Source organism: Arvicola amphibius, chromosome 14 (genome assembly GCF_903992535.2).
Source record: "Arvicola amphibius chromosome 14, mArvAmp1.2, whole genome shotgun sequence".
NCBI lineage: Eukaryota > Metazoa > Chordata > Mammalia > Rodentia > Cricetidae > Arvicola > Arvicola amphibius.
Window position 1 is genome coordinate 8,600,844 of NC_052060.1, and position 20,679 is coordinate 8,621,522.

The 20,679-nt window shown below is 48.2% G+C and overlaps 2 protein-coding genes across 3 annotated transcripts in view; one reads left to right on the forward strand and one right to left on the reverse strand.

Annotated features, from left to right (window-relative positions):
- Pdzk1 (PDZ domain containing 1) overlaps positions 1-10,374 on the forward strand; it is a 40,534-nt gene extending 30,160 nt beyond the window's left edge. For both annotated transcript variants that reach the window (XM_038310743.1, XM_038310744.1), the window contains 6 exons: positions 784-920; positions 1,843-2,038; positions 3,173-3,369; positions 7,981-8,205; positions 8,847-9,176; positions 10,061-10,374. In XM_038310743.1, coding sequence (XP_038166671.1) covers positions 784-920; positions 1,843-2,038; positions 3,173-3,369; positions 7,981-8,205; positions 8,847-9,176; positions 10,061-10,114 — 1,139 coding nt within the window. In that variant the 3' untranslated portion in view covers positions 10,115-10,374. The remainder of the gene's footprint in view (positions 1-783; positions 921-1,842; positions 2,039-3,172; positions 3,370-7,980; positions 8,206-8,846; positions 9,177-10,060) is intronic.
- A 624-nt stretch (positions 10,375-10,998) lies between these two features.
- LOC119800594 (Golgi pH regulator) overlaps positions 10,999-20,679 on the reverse strand; it is a 41,648-nt gene continuing 31,967 nt past the window's right edge. The window contains exons 11-14 of the mRNA XM_038310745.2: positions 15,961-16,056; positions 13,266-13,355; positions 12,437-12,502; positions 10,999-11,532 (exon numbers count right to left, since the gene is read on the reverse strand). Of these exons, the coding sequence (XP_038166673.1) occupies positions 11,326-11,532; positions 12,437-12,502; positions 13,266-13,355; positions 15,961-16,056 (459 nt within the window). The 3' untranslated portion in view covers positions 10,999-11,325. The remainder of the gene's footprint in view (positions 11,533-12,436; positions 12,503-13,265; positions 13,356-15,960; positions 16,057-20,679) is intronic.

Genomic DNA, 20,679 nt, shown 5'->3' on the forward strand with positions numbered 1-20,679 from the left:
GTGTTCGAGGAAGCTGAGCTGATGGTCCTCCTACTCCTTACAAGTAACGCATGTGGCCGCATAAAGCTGCCCCTGGAACAGATGGAAGCGCAGGCATCTAGAAAGAGTTACTAGCACTTCTTTGGGTTGGCACCTAAGCCACACATGTGATCCTTTCCCTCATCCTCCTTCCTTCGACCCAGCTGCAGCAGAGGTTTATGGACTCCAGCAGTACGTGATGGTTCCATCGAAAGGGGAAGGAGCGGAGTAGATCTAATCCTACAGATGCAAAGATAAGCATATGGAGCAGTAGTTTCTGGTTCAAGATGCCAATGCCAGACATTTATTTTTAAAATTTCCATTGGTTTTTAAAATTTCCATTGGTGTGTGTGTGTGTGTGTGTGTGTGTGTGTGTGTGTGTATGTGTGCGCGCGCATACATGCCATGCTAAATGGGGTGGGGAATCAAGGGACAACTTGCAGGAGTTCTGGTCTTCCACTTTGTGGACCTGGGAATTGAACCCAGGTCGTCAGACTTGGCGTCAGATGCCATCACCCCCTGTGCCATCTCACCGGCTTGTCACTGGGAGTCCTGCCTTTCCTTAAGTCAGGCTGAGAATGGCTCTTCACACCAACAGACCCATGCTGGGTAACAGCAGTGCCCAGCTTTGTGCTGGGAGCTGTAACTGAGTTGAGAGCCGAGGCCGATGGTGATTTGAGTCCGCTCTGAAGCTATCCAGAGGGAACTCTTCATTGTCAGGTGTGTAGCTTTTCCGTGCAACTGAATTTCTCTCCAACTCTTCAGGTAAAAAGGGTGTGTACCTGACTGACATAACACCCCAAGGAGTGGCCATGAAGGCGGGTGTCCTGGCCAACGACCACTTGATTGAAGTAAATGGAGAAAACGTAGAGAACGCCAGCCATGAGGAAGTGGTGGCCAAGGTAATCTGAAGGGCGCGTTTCTCACCTCCGGTGCTAACAGGGCTCTGGTCCCCCCCACTTCCTTTCACAGAGTCCTTGGTGGGGCAGACGATGCTAACAGGGCTCTGTCCCCCCCAACTTTTGTTTCTATTTTTACATTTGCTTGTAGCAACCACATGTCAAAGTAATAGAAATTTCCAGAAATAGATAGTTCATGAGTTCAAATAACTATTACTATAATACAGTGTTATAATGGACTTATTATTTATCATTAGTCACTGTGTCCAACTTGTAAATTCAACTATCGTGGATATATGTGCAGAGGCAGAAGCGGCACAGATGAGGCCTAGTACTGTTTGCCCTCTGTGGATGCTTGTGTCGTTCAGTGACTGATGGATGTACTGCACAAAGATGGATCTGCTAGGTACCTTCTGGGTGGTGGTGTGGGTGGCAAGGGACAGATTTCATCACTACTTGAAAGAGAATACTGCGCTAAGCTTTTTAGCGATTTCTGAAGTCTCTATTTAGTATTTCCATCCTGTGGGCGGTCATGGGTATCAAACTGTACCTGCCAGGTATTGGAAGGTCCACAGCGTGCTGGCACCGGAGCAGGGCTCTCTTGTCGCAGTCAAGATGGAATCTTGAAAACCGACCACCCTCTCAGTAGGATGAGCTGACAGAGTTGACCCTTATTTCTTTTCTAAAATGCCATTCCGCCCTTCTCACCTGCACATCTTTCTGGGCTCTGAGAATTTGGGCTCCTGCTTGAGTTCAGTTAACATCTGTGTGGCTGGATGGTTTCCCTCCCAGTAGATGGATAAATACCAGTCAGGCTGGGGGAGCAACTCAAACATCCGTGCTCAGGCCGTGTACCCCGAGCTTAGCCTTCCTGCCAGCATGGTCTGTGGCGGCCCCTGCCCCTCATCTGTATGCACTGCTGCAGGTGAAGAAGGCAGGGAGCCGAATTGTGCTCCTCCTCGTGGACAAGGAGACCGCCAAGTGTCACAGTGAGCAGAAGACACAATTCAAGAGGGAAACGGCCAGTCTGAAACTGCTGCCCCATCAGCCCCGGGTGGTGGTGATCAAGAAGGGAAGCAATGGCTACGGATTCTACCTGAGGGCCGGCCATGAACAGAAAGGTGAGACACAGGACAGCAGACCACGAGTCCCCAAGTCCCTCATCCTCAGTGCTGGGTCATCAAGCTCCAGCCCCACGGGAGGAGCTGCCGGGGAGTAGCAGGCAGAGCTCCATTGTCCCGGACGGCCTGACGCTGGAGTCTCAGTTTCTGTAATGAGTAGTCAGGCAGGATTTAGGATCTGGATAGACTGGCGGCACTAACTTGGCTCTCTGAAAGAAATCCGAATTCAGAGCATTTGCTGATTCCTGGGGTGTCAACACCCCAATGTTTTGTGACCTCACGTTGCCAACATAACCTTCAGTGGAAGGTTGAGCAGTTTGCACAGAATTGGCCTTGAGAAATTCCCTCAGGAATCTCATGCTGGGAAGAGAGAAAGTTTAAGTTTTGGGGGTGGGGGTGGGGGCCAAGAAGGAATTCACAACTTATCAGACCACCTTGCAGGAGAGGACAGGATGGACCAGTGGTGGGGGGGCCTTAACCTCACTTCAGAACCCTGAAGGTAGACCTGAAGGGGTCACTAGATCCCTTTGTCCTTATCAAGGTGGCTACATTGAATAAGTCTCCCCTTTCTGCTATTAATTCAGCTGTTTTGGTCAGCTTATGGAGGGCTAGTGGCTGAATGTTTGCTTGTTGGGGCACAGTCTATGACCCCCAAATAGGGCTTTAAATGCCAGCCCTGTTCAAAGGCTGGAAGCTTTGTGCTCTTCACCTGCCTCCCTGCCTTTGGCTCAGGGTCTCACTGTGGACAGACTGACCTTGAACTTGGGACGGTCCTGCTTCCACTTCCCTAGTCCTGGCCCCTTTCCCTTCTGTGACTCACTGCTGGGTATGGATTGTGGTTCTAAGTGTGCCCGCTGACTTCCTAGGAGCTTCTTAGCCTGCCACTTTGTCCAAAGTAACCATCAGGTACTTTTAGTAAACGCTGGGTTCTCAGTCTTTTAAGATCTTCTCATTGTTTGAGGCTCAGTTTGGTCCAGAAACAGGCTGGAGAAATTTGTGGGCCCCTGCCGTGCAGAGAAATGGGAGGAATTTGATTCAGCATGCCTTTTATACCTATTCTATATCCAGCAGAAATCCCAGAGCTTATTTGTTTGGAGGCTTTTCTGGTAACTTTTCTTCATGTGGGGAGGGTAGGTCAAGTCGTCAAGGAAGTAGAGTCTGGGAGCCCAGCAGAGGCAGCTGGCTTGAAGAACAATGACTTGGTAGTTGCTGTCAATGGAGAGTCTGTGGAAGCCCTTGATCACGAAGGTGTGGTGGAAATGATTAAGAAGGGCGGAGAGCAGACTACACTGTTGGTGGTGGACAAAGAGGCAGACAGCATCTATAGACTGGTAAGTTAGTCCAGTAATGTATGTGTTCAATATAATGAATATCTACCCATGCATATATTCATGCATTAAGGCTGGGTCCCTTCACTCATGCCCCCCCCCCTGACTTTGAGCTGAGTTACTTTGTTCTTCAGCCTGGAAGGGGCATAACAACCATTAAGGTCAAATAGTGGCTCACATTGGTAGTGACGTGAGTGTTAAAATGAGTTATAAATTCCTGGACTAAAAACTTTGAATTTGTCAATTAGCTGAAGAATTACTCTTGCTGATATCTGGGATAAGCTATGAAGAACAGGAATCTAAAACTAGACAGAGGTAGCCTGGATGTCTCCAAGCTGGCACAGCCATAAATGGATTTATTTGGTTTTAGATTCATCTTTATGTGTGAGTCTGCATGTGTGTATATGCATGTGCATGCGTGCACATGTGCACGCCGGTGCCGAGGTTAGAAGAGGGTGTCAGATCTCTTGGAGCTGGAGTTACAGGTGGTTGCAAGCACTGGGAACCGAACTTGGGTCCTCTGGAAGAGGTGAGCGATCTTAACCGCTGAGCCATTTCTCCAGCCCTACTATGTGGATGTGATGTTGCTGGTCAGCAATCTTCCTCGGTCTTGAGTAAAGATCTAGAAAGTTTATTAGTTTGTTGTTGTTGATGGTGCAAAACCACAGCTCTCACCTCAGAAAGAATAGGAATTTATTTTGGAGTTAAATGGTCCAAGAACACAGATTTAGGTTACCCCAAGTCCCACCACGCTCCAACATGGAAACAATTTAATGGAGTTTTTACAGTAACAGAACAAAGAAAGGTATAATAAATCAAGGCCTAAAAATACATTTGTGGAAACAGAGGCAGGTCACAGTGAGGCGGAGGCCCCAGACACCGTGTGACAACAGGTAGCCCTTTGGTTGACGAAGAACAGGTTTTATTTATACACTCCACCTTGCTTATCAGAATGTTAGAGGTGGGCTAGAGATCGCCCTAGAGAAATCAGGCTCTGGACCTGCAGCCTCCCCACCCCTCCGCAGTGCTGGACACTCTGATCACTGGAGACTCAGCTGCTCTCCGCGGGTTCTCACCCACACTGTCCTCGGTAAACCCAGTAGAAACAGGTTCACCTTGAACAAGCCGATGAAGAGCCCCACTCCCTCTTTGTATTATGATAGCTGTTTGCGGGTGGTTTAAGGCTTTTAAAAAAGGTTTGTTCTCATAACTTTTAAATTATGTGTAGATGTGTGGCTGTGTGCATGAGAGCAGGTGCCCAGAGTCCAGAAGACGGTGTTGGGTCCCCTGGAGGTGGAGTTACAGGCAACTGTAAGCCGTGGTTGTGGGTGCTGGGAACCAAGCTTGGGTCCTTTGCAGGAGTGGCATGTGCTCTCGACCACCGAGTATCTCTACCCTCAGTGTTAATGTTGTACACTGCTCTATCATGAGGACTGGGGTTCAGTCCAGTTTAGCAGATGTCTGGGGGTCGAAGAGCCATCTGCCTTGCTGAATGTTGGTCACAGGGATAAATAGTCGTCTTCTGTGTGTGACACAGTTAACAGAAGTTCCTCAGGGCCGTGGCATAGGGAGGAGGAGTTTGGGTGGTGCTGCTGGCCCCTTTTTAGTGCTTGGAAACTAAACTTAGACACTAAATGACTTAGACACCCTGATTAGCAGAGACTCACCAGTATCGGAACTCAAGTTCTCAGAGTCGATTCACCAGACCATATATGTTCTTTTAAATCTTGCTTACGTTTTTCAAGATACTTTTATAAACAAGATTAAAGAATTAATTGGATGGTAGAAAAACGAATGGATGTGTTAGCTCGCTGGATAATCTCTGGTTTTGGGAGAATGTCAGCCTGAACAGAAGTCTGTCATGGCACGCATACATCCCGATTGATTACATTGGGATGGAGACATGTTTAATGTATTCCAGGAGGAGTTAAAGGAATGCTGGACAATTGACAGGAGGATGGGATTAACATTCAGAATATCCAGCCTGGGGCTGGGACGATAGCTCAGTCCAAAGTCCTCACCTTGCTTGAGGATCTGAGTTTGCTCTCCAGCGCCTCTGTGACAAAGCTGGGTGTGGCAGTATGTGTAATCCTAGTGCTGGAGAGGAGGGGACAGGGGGACTCCTGAGGCCCAGGGGCCGGCCAGCCTAGCCTAATGGGGGAGTGCCAGGCCACAGAAGAGCCAAGGTGGAAGGACACCCAAGGTTGTGTGTGTCCCTGCACACCCAGGAGCACAGACCCTCCTATTCAGATTAGGAAGAATAAAAACGAACAAGACAGAACAGAGATGGTTTTAAAGTACTATTCTAACTTGAAAGGAAATTGAATAGGAAGTGTCGAGAACATATTTGGTACTACAGAAAACCGCCCCCCAAACAATTTAAGGTTGCAGTAGTTGGCTTTTAGAGGTAGTCAGACCAGCCATGGAAACACCAGCCATGGAATGAAGAGGGAGCTGTCCTGAACTCCAGCTTTCTTGGTTTGTAAAGTACCATGAAGGGTAGGGAAAGGACTTATTAGCTGCTCCTTAGCCCATGTGGACGTCTCCCATGTATGGTCACTGAATTCATAGTGTCCAGTTCTGAGAACCTGTTCTGACAAAGTTCTGCCACCAAAACGATGATGACGGGGGAGATAGGAGGACACTGGGGTTACCTTGAAGCAGGACAGGCTTCGAGGGGAGGAAGATGGCAGGCAGTAAACACGCATTACTACCCAGCCCAAATACATCTCTTTGTTCCTCTCTTTTCTTTCCTTTTTTAATAAATAAAGAAAAGAATTTGAAAGGCTATTTCCATGATGTAAGCTCCAGGGAGCTATTTCTTAAGAACAACCATAGTTAGAAATGGGGACAAACTTAACTTCCGCAAGCCACGGTTTTGATGTTTGTAATTTGTGGCATTGAGGATTTTCTTATAATTCCTGAGGGGGAAAAACTATATGATAGAATGATGTAACTTTCTGGGTTTTAGTCTGCCCACTCTCCAAGGTAGACTTCATGAGCTGGTGTGGGGGTGGAGTGGCTCTCTGAGATACAGTAGTGAATGAGTGAGACCCTTCTAACAATTCCTGGTGGTTCTCAAAAGGATGGATAAAGCCTTCCTGCCGCTGCTTTCATGCTGAGTGCTGACACCAGCAGTCATCCCCAGGCAGGCACCGCTGCTCTGCCTGCTGGGAGAGCTCACGGGTAATGAGTCACCACCAATTTCCCTATTTCCAGCCTCCAAGGCAGACAGAGGTCTGTCCACATCACTGAGGGTGGCAGGGGGCTGAGCTGCCAGGTACCTGGCTTCTAAGGTGATGAGGGCAGGAAGGCAGATGAATCCCAGGGCTCATTCTTGCTAAGCACCTACAGAGGTGAGGTGGACAGTGTTCCTCCCTCATTATGTCCTCTGTTTTCTAACAAATGTCCTGGACACCTGCTGAACTCAATTTAACTGCTGAGCAGGTCCATAGCACACCCAAATCTAGCCCCTAAATCAGGCGAAATCCTCAGCCAGCTAACTCTATTAAAATACAATTTAAAAAAAAAATCAGGATGGGGATTTAGCTCACTTGATAAAGTGCTTGCCCCAAAAGGGCGAGGACTTGAGTTTGATCCCCAGAACTTGTGCTGAAATGCTGAGCTTGGCAGCAGTGCTGGGGAGGCAAAGATGACCCTTGGACATGCTTGGCAAGCCAGGCTAAACTACTGGGTGAGCGGCAGGCCAATGAGACCTGTCTCAAGTTAGCAGGTGTTCCGGAGGATACCTAGGCAAGGGAATCAGGAAGGTACCAGAGCAAACTGGAACAAACACAGGCATCAGGGCTGCACCTGCTCAAGCCTCCAGTTCCTTTCCTGCTCTCTGTATTCAAGGCCATCACATTGTGGCTGTGACAGTGGGAGGGACCAGAAGTGTTCAGAGACAGAGGAAGCTTGGCGTGAGAGAAGTGCCAAGTAAGCTGACCATAACTGAAGCCAGCACTAGAGGTGGCACGCAGCTGAGGATGGAATCCATCTTTGCTACCGTATGTGGTCACCCCTCCATTACTAGTGTGTGGAGCTGGCCTTTTCTGATGGCTTTGTGTCTTCAGTTAGCCACAAAAATGTTTTGTCTTTTGGTTTTTCGAGACAGGGTTTCTCTGTGTAGCCCTGGCTGTCCTGTAACTCACTCTGTAAACCAAGCTGGCCTTGAACTCAGAGACCCACCAGTCTCTGCCTCCCAAAGTGCTGGGATTAAAGGCGTGTGCCACCATTGCCCGCTACCTTTTAGGTATAAAACTTATAGTGTGCTTAAAGACAGTTTCACTGAGAGGCAAGGGAGGGCCTACTCGGGGCAGCCTCACAGGTGTCCCCATGTGAATGTAGGCGGTGTTTCGTGATCAGCCTGCTTTGGTGGAGCTAAGCTAGTAATTCTGTTAGATAAGCTTGCGGTTTGGTACAGAACTCTATACTGTTTGTATCTTATGCACCTGTATGTGTCTATATACATGTTTCTACTTTTCTGGCTGGGGTGGAGAAACTTTTAGAGTCTGTAACTGAAGAACAGACATGCATGACACCCTGTGTATTAAGCCATCACGTTTAATGAGGTGTAACTACTCATATTATCTTTCCCCCCTTTCTTTTCAAAAGGCTCGTTTTTCTCCCCTGCTCTACTGCCAAAGCCAAGAACTGCCTAACGGTTCTGTCAAGGAAGCTCCAGCTCCTGTCCCTGCTCCTCTGGAGGCCACAAGCTTAGACACCACAGAGGATGTGGGAGATTACAAACCCAAGCTCTGTAGGTTGATCAAAGTGGACGACAGCTATGGCTTCCACCTGAATACCATTCAGGGTCAGCCAGGCTCCTTTGTCAAAGAGGTATGGCAGCCGGCAGACACGGCCAGTTAGGATCAGCACTTTTAGGGCAAGCCATGAGTTGACACGATGCTAGCTGCAGGCACATTCCGCACCTGGGGAATGCTACCTGTCTGCTTTTGTGCTCCTGTCAAGGTGCCGTACCCTGCAGGGGTGGCAGTGCGACCACTGCAGCTCTCAGGTTAGGGACGCTGTTGTGATTTATGGTAGCGCGACCCTGACAGGTCTCCTGGTGGGTGGGAGACAGATGCGCCATGTGGAGAGTTTATTTAGTGGGTACTGGGAGGAGTGTAAGGGTAAGGGGATTATGGAGGGATGAGAGAAAGAGAGACAGGAAAAAAAAGGGAGGAAGGGAGAGGCAGAGGTTGCCTCTTCAGAAGAAGAGAGGCACAGATCAGCTTGCCTTGGCAGGGGAAGGGGGAGAATGGAGGAGGGCAGAGTTTGTCTCTTAAAGGGACAGGCTACCCAGGTGACAGGCCAGACCAGCAGATTTATAATTGTAACAGGGGCCCAATGCCTTCAGCCCAAAGATGTTCAGTATGGTGCTCGACCAGTGTGGAGTAGAGGAGGTGTAGCCCCTCAAGGAGAAAGAGGCGACATCCTCACTCATGTGTGGAACTGACACTCGGAACTTCTGCCCACAGGTGCAGAAGGGTGGCCCGGCTGACAAGGCTGGGCTGGAGGATGAGGACATCATCATTGAAGTGAATGGGGAGAGTGTGCAGGCCGAGCCCTATGAGAGGGTGGTGGACAGAATCAAGGGCAGCAGCGAGCACGTCACCCTCCTGGTCTGTGGAAAGAAGGCCTACGACTACTTCCGAGCTAAGAAAATCTCCATCGTTTCCTCCATGGCTGACCCCCTGGTCGCTAGCCCTGGTGGTGAAGGAGAGACGGCTGTGGCAGCGGCAGCGGTGGCAGCAGTAGCGGCGGCGGCAGCGGAGTCCCAGCCTGACTCCCACACAGCAAAAGAGCGAGTGAGTGGCGACCTGCTTCCCCGGGATACAGTCCCCAGTGCCTGTTCCCCAAAAGTAACGCAGGGTAGCCAGCCTGTCAGGGTTCTGTGAGGAGAGGAGGTTGTATGAGGACATATTTGTTGTCCTCTTAGACATGTGGCCTCAGCGTGGAGCACAGGCTGGTCTAGAACTCGCAGTCCCCTTGTCTTGGCCTCCTGTGTGCTGGGATTGTGGCTTGTGAAGTTAGTTTCTTAGCATGCGGTTGGCAAGCCGGCGACGAAGCTTTTATCAGGAACATGATAGAGACCACCAAAAGAGCCAGCTCTGGTTCTGCCACACACCGGGATTTCCTGGCCCTGTGCTTTAGCTTTATAAAACAGGGCCATGTGTACAGCCGTCTTCAGAATGAAGTGTTCGGACAGCGCCTGGCTCACAGCGAGTGAAAACAGGTGGTCGGGGCAGTATTAAACGGCAGGTTTTACAATTATTTTTTGTCAGAATTTTTTCTAGTCAATTTTTTTTCTTCATAGATGAACTTGGGATTTAAAAATGAACTGACTTCCAAGTTTATGTTTATAAAAGGAGATTTATGGTAGTCAGGCTTCTGATGAAAATCTCTCTGCGCTCGTCCTTCCCACTGTACTATTCTGATAGGTACTGTCAATTCTAGTACTACAGTGTCCTATAGAAAACCAATGGCATGCATACATAAACATACATATATGACAATGACTTTGCGCTGAATAGTAATAGTTTGCATTAAAAAGGAAACCAAGCATAGATGCCAGCTTATGCCTTCTAGAAGTGCACGGCTCTCCTCCCTGACTTAAGCGTGCGGTCTAGGCAGGCCACGCTCCCCTGCTGCTCACACTCTCGGTGTAAACCCTTGGTTTTCTCTTACACAGACTTACAGCACAGCCTCGCTTTCTTCTTCCAACTCTGAAGACACAGAGATGTGATGAGAACGAATGATCGTTTTGCCTGCCGGATTTCTTCCACGTCCAGGAACTGCCTTTCCAAGGAAGGAGCTCTCTGCTGACCCAGTTAGACCTTTGGAATCACTTGTCCCACGTGACTGTCTGCTGTTGGAAGGGCTGCTCAACCTAGCTGGAGGGAGCCGCCAGGTTCTATGTGATATCTTCCAAAGCGCAATTTCCCACTGCCATTGTGAAAGCTCTCTGTGTGCTTCCTGAGCACTGGAGCTACTCGTTTGTGTGTGTGAGGCTCAAGCAGGCGTCCTGTGAGAGGAGCTTCTGTAGCAATGCTGTGCCCAAGCAGCATTAGATTAGTAAAGTGCTTTTCGAGTTGCTTGTGACTTCCCTGCTGGCTAACAGGATCTGAATTTGATCAATGCCTTTGTTCTCTAGAAACATTTCGTGCTTTTCCATTTGCTTCTAGAAGCCCCAAATGGCAAAATAAATGCTACGACCTTAGTAATGAAAGAAGACTTGCAGGCAATACATCTCAGAATTGTCTTACACTGCATTTGAGTATTAAAACACCACCACCTTCCTTCTATAATAGGAGAGCTTATGTTCAGGACAGGACAGGGCTTGCTGCAGCTCACAGCGGCCCAGTGACTCATCCCACAACAGAGGGGAAGGACCCGAGACCCCACCACCGATTAGTGTAGGATAGCCACTCTTCCCTGATTTAAAAGGAAATAAAAAATGGCACACCTAAATCTGGTAAAATCTATCAGTTGTTTACCATCCCTTTTCCAGAAAAGAGCAGACAACCTTTGGGTATTTTTCTGGGTAAAGTCGGGTGGGGAGGGAGAGAGTATTCACATTAGACCACAATAACAGTGCACCGAGCTGGGACTGATAAGTAAACCCAAGGCCACAGTGTTACAAACTCTGATTTTACTAAATTTTTCAAACAAAGGCACCTGAGGAGCACCAGGGTCTCCTCCGGCCCTGACCCTCCCCATCCCCATTTGCACAGCCTTAGACCCACACAGGCTCCCTGCCGAATGCTGTGTGTGTGGGGGTGGGGGATTGCTCCCTCCTGTGCCTCACCCAAAGTTACTTAGGACTCCAGGACAGCAGGAGGAGGGTGTGTGCTGGAGGCAGACTGACCTGCCCCAGCAGCTCCTCTGCTTCAAGGATTTAAGGCCCTGGTGGCGCCCGTTGTGTCTCCTTCCTCACAGTTTGCAGTGGGTCTCAGTTCAGGGTGCCATATGTTTCTCTGGTGCCTGCTTGTGAGCCAGGTAGAGGAACAGGATGCTGGAGAGGGCACTGACGAGGAAGATGACATCAAACCAGCGGTGATAGAAGTTGAACTGGAGTTCCCCCAGGACCTCTGTGATTATGGTGCGGTATTCTGGGGGCATGCTCATTCGGATCAGCAGCACGGAAGAGACGAAGTACATGCCCTGCAAAGTTGAGCAATTAATTCAGAAGTTACACAGTGTTTCCAGGGACAAGCCAGAGCCAAGTTTAATACTGTTTTTAAAATTTACTGGATTTGGAGAGACTCAGTGGCTAAGACTGGCTGCTTGTTCAGAGGATCTAGGTTTGATTCCTAGCACCCCCACGGTGGCTCACAACTGTACCTCTAGTCCCAGGGGTCTGAACACCCTCTTCTGGCCTCTATGGGCACCAGGCACACACATACATATACATACATGTAGGCAAAACACCACACGGTATATATACATACATGCAGGCAAAACACCCATACACATAAATGAATGAAAATTCTTAAATGATTTGTGTATATGGGTGTGTGTCTTTCTTGTGTGCATCTGATCAGAGGACAACTTGCCAGAGTTGGTTCTCCTTCTACCACGTGGGTCTGGGTACAGAACTCAGGTCATAAGGCCTGGAGGCAACCATGGTGACCCACTGAGCAAGCCATCGTACAGGACCTAAAACAGTTTAAACATTTCTGAGCTGGAGATGGCTCAGCGATGACATGTGCATTTGCTTTTGCAGATAACCCAAGTTTGGTTCCTAGCACACACATCAGGTGCCTTACAACTGCCTAGAACTTCAGTTCCAGGTGCAAGTGGACTAAGGTGCACACACAAATACACATCCTCCCCAACAAAACGAAACCCACACATTTCTAAGCTGGCTGTGGTGGTGCATGTCTGAAATCCCAGCACTTGGGAAGGAGAAACAGAAAGATCAGGAGTTCAAGTCTACCCTTCACTATGTAGAAGACTTGAGGACAGCAAGGACTACATGAGACTTTGTCTCAAACAAAGACCCTCCCCAACAAAATATTTCTGGCATTTTAGAGTCCTAGACACAAGGGAAGATCATTACACTTACCATTATCTGTGCTAGCAGCAGGACGATGACATTGGAGGACTTACTGCTGGAGATGGCATAGAAGAACTGCGGAGAAAGGGAGGGGTGAGCGAGGTCGGCACGGGTGGGTTCCTGCCATGAACAATACGCTACACCATTAGCCTTTAATAGCTTCTCTTTCCCGGCACAAAAATACAGCCAGTTCAGAGGTTAAGGCTACAGAGAGGGACTTAAAATACAAGAGAAACCAGTTTCCTCCTGAGATGTTTGGTGGTTTTATGTGTGAAACCCTCACTGCTAAATTTCAGAAACTCTAATGCCTTTGCTATCACAACACTAAATCACAATTTTGGGCCACTCCAAGCACACACAGCTGTCAAGGCTCCTGAGCTTTTTGGATTGTGCTAGATGTTGGGAGTTCTTTCCTCTCAATTTCTCAGTGTTTAAACCTTCTACCAGAGAGGATCCACTTGTCACCACCAGGTGGTCTTCCTTATTTTGCTCAGAAAAGAGCTGAGTGTTCTTATCTTCTTCACCATGACTTCCAATCATTCTAACCCCGAGTGTCTGTCTGTCGTGTTTCCTAAGTACCTGCTGAATACCAAATGCCAGGTTTGGCTGTAGGTGATGACAGCTCAATGAACAGAGGGGATCCCTGATCTATGACCGCTGGAGTGGCCCGTGGCTGGTAGACGCCTTGCAGACAAGGTTATCAGGTCATCAGGCCTGGAGGCAACCACGGTCTCTTTGTTTTTCTGAATGTCCTCTGAGTTGTTCAAGACTAGTGTGCAGGACCTAACTCAGAAGTCATGTAACTAAATAAGGATCTGAACACTGTGATGCACCATACCTTGGTCAGAGTGATGAGTAGTCCTCTGATGGATGTGACAATGATTATTCCAACCAGAATGAAGGAAATATGCTGGGACCAGAACTTGACCTGCCATCAGAACAGGAAGCGTAGCAGGCCATTAGTTCCAGGCAGAGCCGAGAGCCAATGTAAACTCGATTACTTGTGTGACCATGAGCAGGAATTCCACTGGGTTCCTCTTGGCTTGTTCTGAAGTAAACACCTACAGGTGGTAGGTGCTTATGGGAAGACTGCATTGGATCCCTTAATTAGCAGGCTTAATCAAGTCTTAAGGGTCAAAGAAAGCAAGTACAGAGAAGTGAGAAAAAAAACCACTAATCAGAAAACCCACAGCTGATGAGAGGGTCCTACTGTGAGACCCACAGCTGATGGGAGGGTCCTACTGTGAGACCCACAGCTGATGGGAGGGTCCTACTGTGGAAAAACCCCACAGCTGATGGTAGGATCCTACTGTGAGGACCCCACAGCTGATGGGAGGGTCCTACTGTGAGAAATCCCACAGCTTATGGGAGGGTCCTACTGTGAGACCCACAGCTGATGGGAGGGTCCTACTGTGAGAAATCCACAGCTGATGGGAGGGTCCTACTGTGAGACCCACAGCTGATGGGAGGGTCCTACTGTGAGACCCACAGCTGATGGGAGGGTCCTACTGTAGGACCCACAGCTGATGGGAGGGTCCTACTGTGAGACCCACAGCTGATGGGAGGGTCCTACTGTGGAAAAACCCCACAGCTGATGGTAGGATCCTACTGTGAGGACCCCACAGCTGATGGGAGGGTCCTACTGTGAGAAATCCCACAGCTTATGGGAGGGTCCTACTGTGAGACCCACAGCTGATGGGAGGGTCCTACTGTGAGAAATCCACAGCTGATGGGAGGGTCCTACTGTGAGACCCACAGCTGATGGGAGGGTCCTACTGTGAGAACTCCACAGCTGATGAGAGGGTCCTACTGTGAGGCGTGCAGAAGGAGGGATTACAGGAAATGAACTCAGTAGCACCCTGATTGTTTTCAATGCTGATCACACAAGGCTCCCAGGAGTAAAGAGCAAAGACACTACAGGAAGACTACACAGGTAGGTATTCTTAGAGAGTTTAACTTGAACCACACAATGGAGTTCTTTTTCTTGTACTGCTTGACAGGGAGAAGCAGTTTTGGGAACTGCTTGACTCTGTTCTCTGGTACGTGAGGCCGAGGCCCTTCATACATGTAAAAGGCTTGTTATTATTTGGAAGCAAGAACATGGAGAAGACGAAATCAGGCTGGAGCAGATAAGTGGGCAGACTCAGAGCACCTACTTCTCAAAGTGTAGCCCAGGAAAGACAACATTTGCTTTTGAGACAGGATTTCGCTCTGTAGCCTTGCCTAGCCTGGAACTTGCTATGTAGACCAGGTTGGCCTTGAATTCAGAGATTTACCTGCTTCTGCCTCCCTAGTGCAGCTGCTCCCAAAGTCTGCAAAGCCAAGTGAAATTTAACTGAGAAAACCACACAGGGATCAGTAATAAGGCACATGGACCACTGTAATTCCATATGACCTGAAGGAAGAGATGCCTTGGTCTGTCACCCGCAGAAAGAATACGTTGTTAAGCTATTGTTAAAAATGTGTTCTTTAGTGGTTGGGGAAATGGCTCAGTGGGTCAGGGTGCTTGCTGTAACAGCAACAGGAGTTGAGCTGAAATTCCAAACTCTCGTGTAAGAGCTGGGGATGGCCGTGTGTGTCTTAAAAACAGCACTGGGAATCGGGGACAGGCAGACTCTGTGTGGCTAAAATGTCAAACCCCAGGTTCAGTCAGGGAGGACTAGCCACAGCATCCTCCTCTGCCCCCAGTGAGCGCTGTGAGTCTGCAGCCATCCTGTGCTACACAGGGAGACCCTCCCTAAAAGGAACGAAAGCATCCTTGGCGTTGCTTCTTCAGGACTGCAGCTCAGTGCGCTTGCTCATTTTATCTAGCTGTTCTTGATATCAGGGACATGCTATGCTGAGATGGAGGACCAAGGGCACACACACCCCTCATCCAGGCTCAGAGGAAGCCTGGCAGTCCACACAGGACAACGAAGCGTGACAGCAGTCTTACTGTCAAAGTGTTCGTCAGCCTGAATGATGTCATCTAGAAACCACATAGTATACTATGAATACAGACACTGAACTTGAGATAAGTGAGTATATGCCTGGTCTTATGAAATAGGGAGAAATGATAAAAAAAATCCTTAATTTTGTGCATAGGTGACAATTTGACTTTAGTCCAAGGCCCACCTGACTCGACTGACAAAGGTCGTTTCTTACAGCAGAACCCTCAGCGTTATTTCAGCACACTAATTAGCTGTTAATTTTCTACCAGGAGATCAAAGGTGAGTTGACAGCTTGGAGAGCTTGCTGAGTATCACAGAAAAGATCTAAATACTTGGTGGAGAGAAACCGGCAAAGTGGTAGCTGGCTGTGGGCAGGCTGTGGCGGGCCGAGGGCAGGCCGAGGAGGCCCTGTAGCAGCAGGTAGCACCCAGGTCACTGTTATGGCTTTACAGTAGAAAGCTAAATCGGACCATTTACAAATGTGCCAGGCGAGCTGTCAACACACAGGACAAACGGACCCAAGTTCAGGGGTTAAAACCCGAGTGTCAAGCTATGGCTGGATGGAGCAGCAGGAACCAAACCAGGGTCTAGAACGGCTCTTACGTCAAATTGAATCCCCAGGTAATTCACAGTGATCTCAATGCCTCTGGTGACAGGGTCGGTCTTCCCAACTCGATCAAGAACAATATTGATGGTTGCCTGCAGAGACAGAGCTGTGCGTCAGAAGACTTTTACCACGTCTCAAAGATGGACACGCAGCCCCGATGGTCCAGGGGGCAAAGTCTCATGCCACCACGCCTGACCACTTAAACTTGATCCCTGGGATCCACATGGTGGGAGGCGAGACCTGACGCCTGTTAGCTGTCCTCAGACCACCACGCATGTCCATGTCACATGTGCCCTAACTCACACACACAAATAAATGTAATTTAAAGGTTTTTAATAAGGAATATTCCACATGAATTAATGAACATCTCTTACAGGTTGATGTTTCCTAAAACACATTTTAATCCTTCTTCCAATCTAAATCATGAGCAGGAAATCTATTTCGTCTGCTCACATACCGGCAAATGAGTCTCTAGCCCATATTTATTTTATGTAAAGAGTCAAGGGCAATAAAGCACATGTGCTCTATGATTCCGAGGTCAGAAGCTAACGTTCTGGCAAACGACGTTAGAGTAAGAACCAGGCACTGCCAGGGTCGTTTGCTGTGGAGATTCTGTGAGTGCTCAGAGCAACGACAGAGGAGCACAGCTGTGAGGGACACCAGCTGACAACCGAGAGCACGCGGCTGAAAGACACCCGGTTCATCCCAGCTGTGGCAGCTAAAAGAACAGGAGGGCAGGAAGGGGTGTGACAAATGCCAAGCCAAGAGCCACATGGGAGCTTTAAATCCAGCCACCAATGATACCACTAAACGTAAGGAGTCTAAACTGTGGGTCAGCACATTCAGCCCAGTAGCATGACAGCAGCCATGACAATAAAGCACTGGGCTTGGCTCTGTGCCAGTAAAACCTTATCTACAAAGGCAAACCAGAGCTGGTTTTGCCCGAGGACCATAGACTGTTAATCTCTGGTTTAAACCCACCAGTGAAATGCCAGACTGTCAAGTTGAATTTAAGAAAAAAAAAAATCAAAACCTGATCACTGTATATGTTGTCCACAAGAAACTCACTTTAAATATGAAGACACAAATAGGTCAAAGGTAAAAGGGTGGGAGAAGATACATCCCAGCAGCAGCAATCCAAAGAAGGCAGACTCTGTTAATCTCACATAAGGATTTCACAGCAGAAACATTGCCAGGGTGGTGTCAGAAGGGTCATTTTATAATTACAAAGGACATCTAATGATCCTAAATGTTTTATAGCTGATAAAAGCTTCGGGATATTACAGTGAAACCCATGATTTATACACTACCTAAAGAGTAGGGATATTAAGAAGTATCACATCATACACCTCCAAGTGTCTTGAGGAATTAAGAGACAGGAACAACTGAAGCACAGGTGGTGGCTCCCTATCCTGTGCTGATCAATGCTCAATACACACATAAAGTGCCACACAGCCTGCAAAACGACTTGGTTATACAAGCCTGACTGTGTGAGTTCAAACCCTAGAACTCACACAAAAAGCTGGGTTCAGTGGTGCACAACTGTAACCCCAAAACTCCTGCTGCCGGATGGAGGCAGAGATGCATGGCCTGAGAGTATCCAGGCCAGCCTGGATTCATACATCAGCAGAAACAAGAGGCTATCCCAGGACAAGGGCACAGACACACAAAAGCTGTCCTCTGTCTTGGGTAAATGCATTAGTGAGAAACTCAGAGTCACAAATATTTGTTGGTGTCACAGTAAGGAAAAATGCCAAGGTACTTCTCCTTGGAGTAATTTAGCCTAGAGAGAGCCCGGGTTTGAATTCTCCACTTCGATCCCAGTGTCTTCCATCTCTCTGTAGCTTATGGTTTCGGACCTGCCTGTAACCTGTCTGCTTTCTAACACACCCCTCACGAAGGGCTCTGCCTGTAACCTGTCTGCTGTCTAACACGCCCCTCACGAAGGGCTCTGCTCTGCACTCACTGAACAGTACAGGAAGCACCATGTGGGGAAGGAGCTAGAGATGCTCTGCAGAAACTTTAACTGAGTTTACCCCAGCGACCCCGACCGACAAACACACCAAGGCTGTCTAGCAGTATCTGTGTGCTGCTCAACATATACGGTGGATATTCATTTCTTAAGGTTATTTTTCAACCTCTTTGTTGCTTTCAGCAAATGACTATCATAGCGCACATGCACATACAAACACACATGCATTGCTCTCTGGGTCAGAGGCATGGAAGAGTATACAACTTAAGATCACGGCTATGCATTAGCTTAGTTTGTAAAAACATGGAAACTCAAGGCAAATAAGGTTAGTTGCTACACTGTTCTCTTAAAAGCTGGTCAAACACATGGTAGCCTAGTAGTCTGAAGTGACCTCAAGGTGTATTATTAACTGCCTGTGCGGCCCAGAGGAAGGTTCAGTCTCTGAGAATGTAAGGGCCATTTTCATAACATTATACCACCACCGTCCTACTTCTTCACGTGGCTTTAGTACATGCATGTACACACACACACACACACACGCACACACAGAGAGGGGGGGGGAGTATAAGTGTCAGAGAAGCTAGCCTCCTCACTTGCTGTTGGCAGAATGTAAACTGGTGTTACCACCAGGGGCAACAGTCTAGAGGTCAGCAGGAAGTTAACACTCCACTAACATGCAACACAGCAACACTTTTAGGCATGTGTGAGAGAAATCAAAGTATGTTCACTGCAAAACATGGGTGTTCACAACTGCATTAGTGATGGGGCCAATAAGTGGACACACGCCAAATACTTATCAACCAATAAGTGGCTAAGCCAAATGTGGTAGTGCCCTTACAGAACACTGTAGCTATGAGAAGGGAACAGCATCGGTTAGCATTTGGAGAATGTGGGTGGTACAGCATGGGGAACCTTTGAAGCATCCAATAAACCAAAGTCTTAACTGTGTGACTCTGGCCATAAAATACCAGCAGAGGGGAACCAACACAACAGGGCTTGGGGACTGGAGCACACATGCGGCCTGACACCGGGAGCACGGGGACTGGAGCACACATGCTGCATGACACCGGGAGCACGGGGACTGGAGCACACATGCTGCATGACTGCTAGTGAACCTGGGACTTCTTTCGGGTTTAATAAAAATGTTTAGTACTTGACTGAGGTAACGGTTCTGGTTTGGTAGAAATGTTCAAACCTGACTATGGTGATAGTTGTACAACTCTGAAAACATCAACAGCTACCGGGTTACACTTGCTTCTCAGGCTTGACAACCCGAGTTCAATCCCCAGACCCACACAGAGGTGTGCAGAGAGGACAACCTCCAAAGTTGTCCTCTGACCTCCACAGGTGCGCCTGGGCAGGCGACTCCCTTAACAACCAAGTTTAAAAGTGAAGCATGTGTCTGTCACGTTAGTCAGATGCCTCACCCTAAAGTGGGTGTGTTTTGTTCCTGGGGCCAATATGGTGGAAGAAGAGAAATGATTCCCCAAAGTTGTACTCCAACCTCAACATGGGCTCCATGGTGCATATACACACACAATAACACCAACAATAAAAATAAAACAAGGCATGTATATGATACACAGACATAATGCAGACAAAACACCCACACATATCAAATACATGCACACACACACATACATACATACATAAATATATACATATCTGCCTAAGAGGAAAGAGCGCATATGTCCACACATAGAATTGTATGTGTGTGTTCACGGCACCACATGTGACATCCCCAAATGGGAAACAACCAGATATCTATTATTGGAGAATGGGTTTATAAACTGTGGAACAGCCACACCACAGAATCCTGCTCAGCAGTAAGAAGGAACAAATTACTGTATACACAGTAACACCGCTATATTCCAACAATCAGGCTGAAGATAGAAAACAAACAGACAAAAGCAAGGCAGAAAAAGTATGTGCACTGTCTGATTACAACTATATAATCATCTAGAAAATACAGACTAATACACTGTGACAGAAGAGAAGACTAGCTGCTGCCTCAGGACTAGAGATGGGAGGGAACATTCTGGGTGTGCACGGAAATTTGACCGTGATGGGTTTTCTCTATCTGAACAGAGTAGCAGCTATGGTACAGATGTACCTGGTGTCAAAACTTACCAAACTGTGCAGTTAAAATGCATACAGCTTGATACATGCCTACTGCAGCTGAATGCAGCTGCTGAACAGGTGGCAGCTCAGGAAGGATCGGAGGCCCGCAGCTGTGCGCTCTCTCACAGGATGCATCAGACTCAAGAGCGTCCCGTGAGTGCGTCTGACTCTAGCGCCCGCCAGTGATTCAAAGCCCCCACTCACCAGTACTGATCAAAATGAGCTAAAGGGCTGACATAGCTGTTCTTTGTACAAACTGCCCCAGTGGGAAACTCACCCAACCAGCCCATGAACTCAGCCTTTTCCCTACAACCACAGGACATGCGTGGACACCACAGCTGAGTCAGAGGCAGAGAAATCAATCCACAATGGATAAATTAGATCACGGAGGGACAGCCAGACTGGCAAGAGCAGAAGACAAGTATGACCTACAGAAGCACATCTTAGAATTTATTTGTACTTAAGTTTTAGGTGCGCATTATAAAAATTGGCAAGTAGCTTCTATTCTGAGTTGAAAACTGGACTCACAGGCATTACAGAAGAGTATAAAATAAGAAACGTATGCATCCCCCTTTCCAACTCCTCCTGGTGGGGGGGGCAGAAGAGATGCTTGGTGTGACAG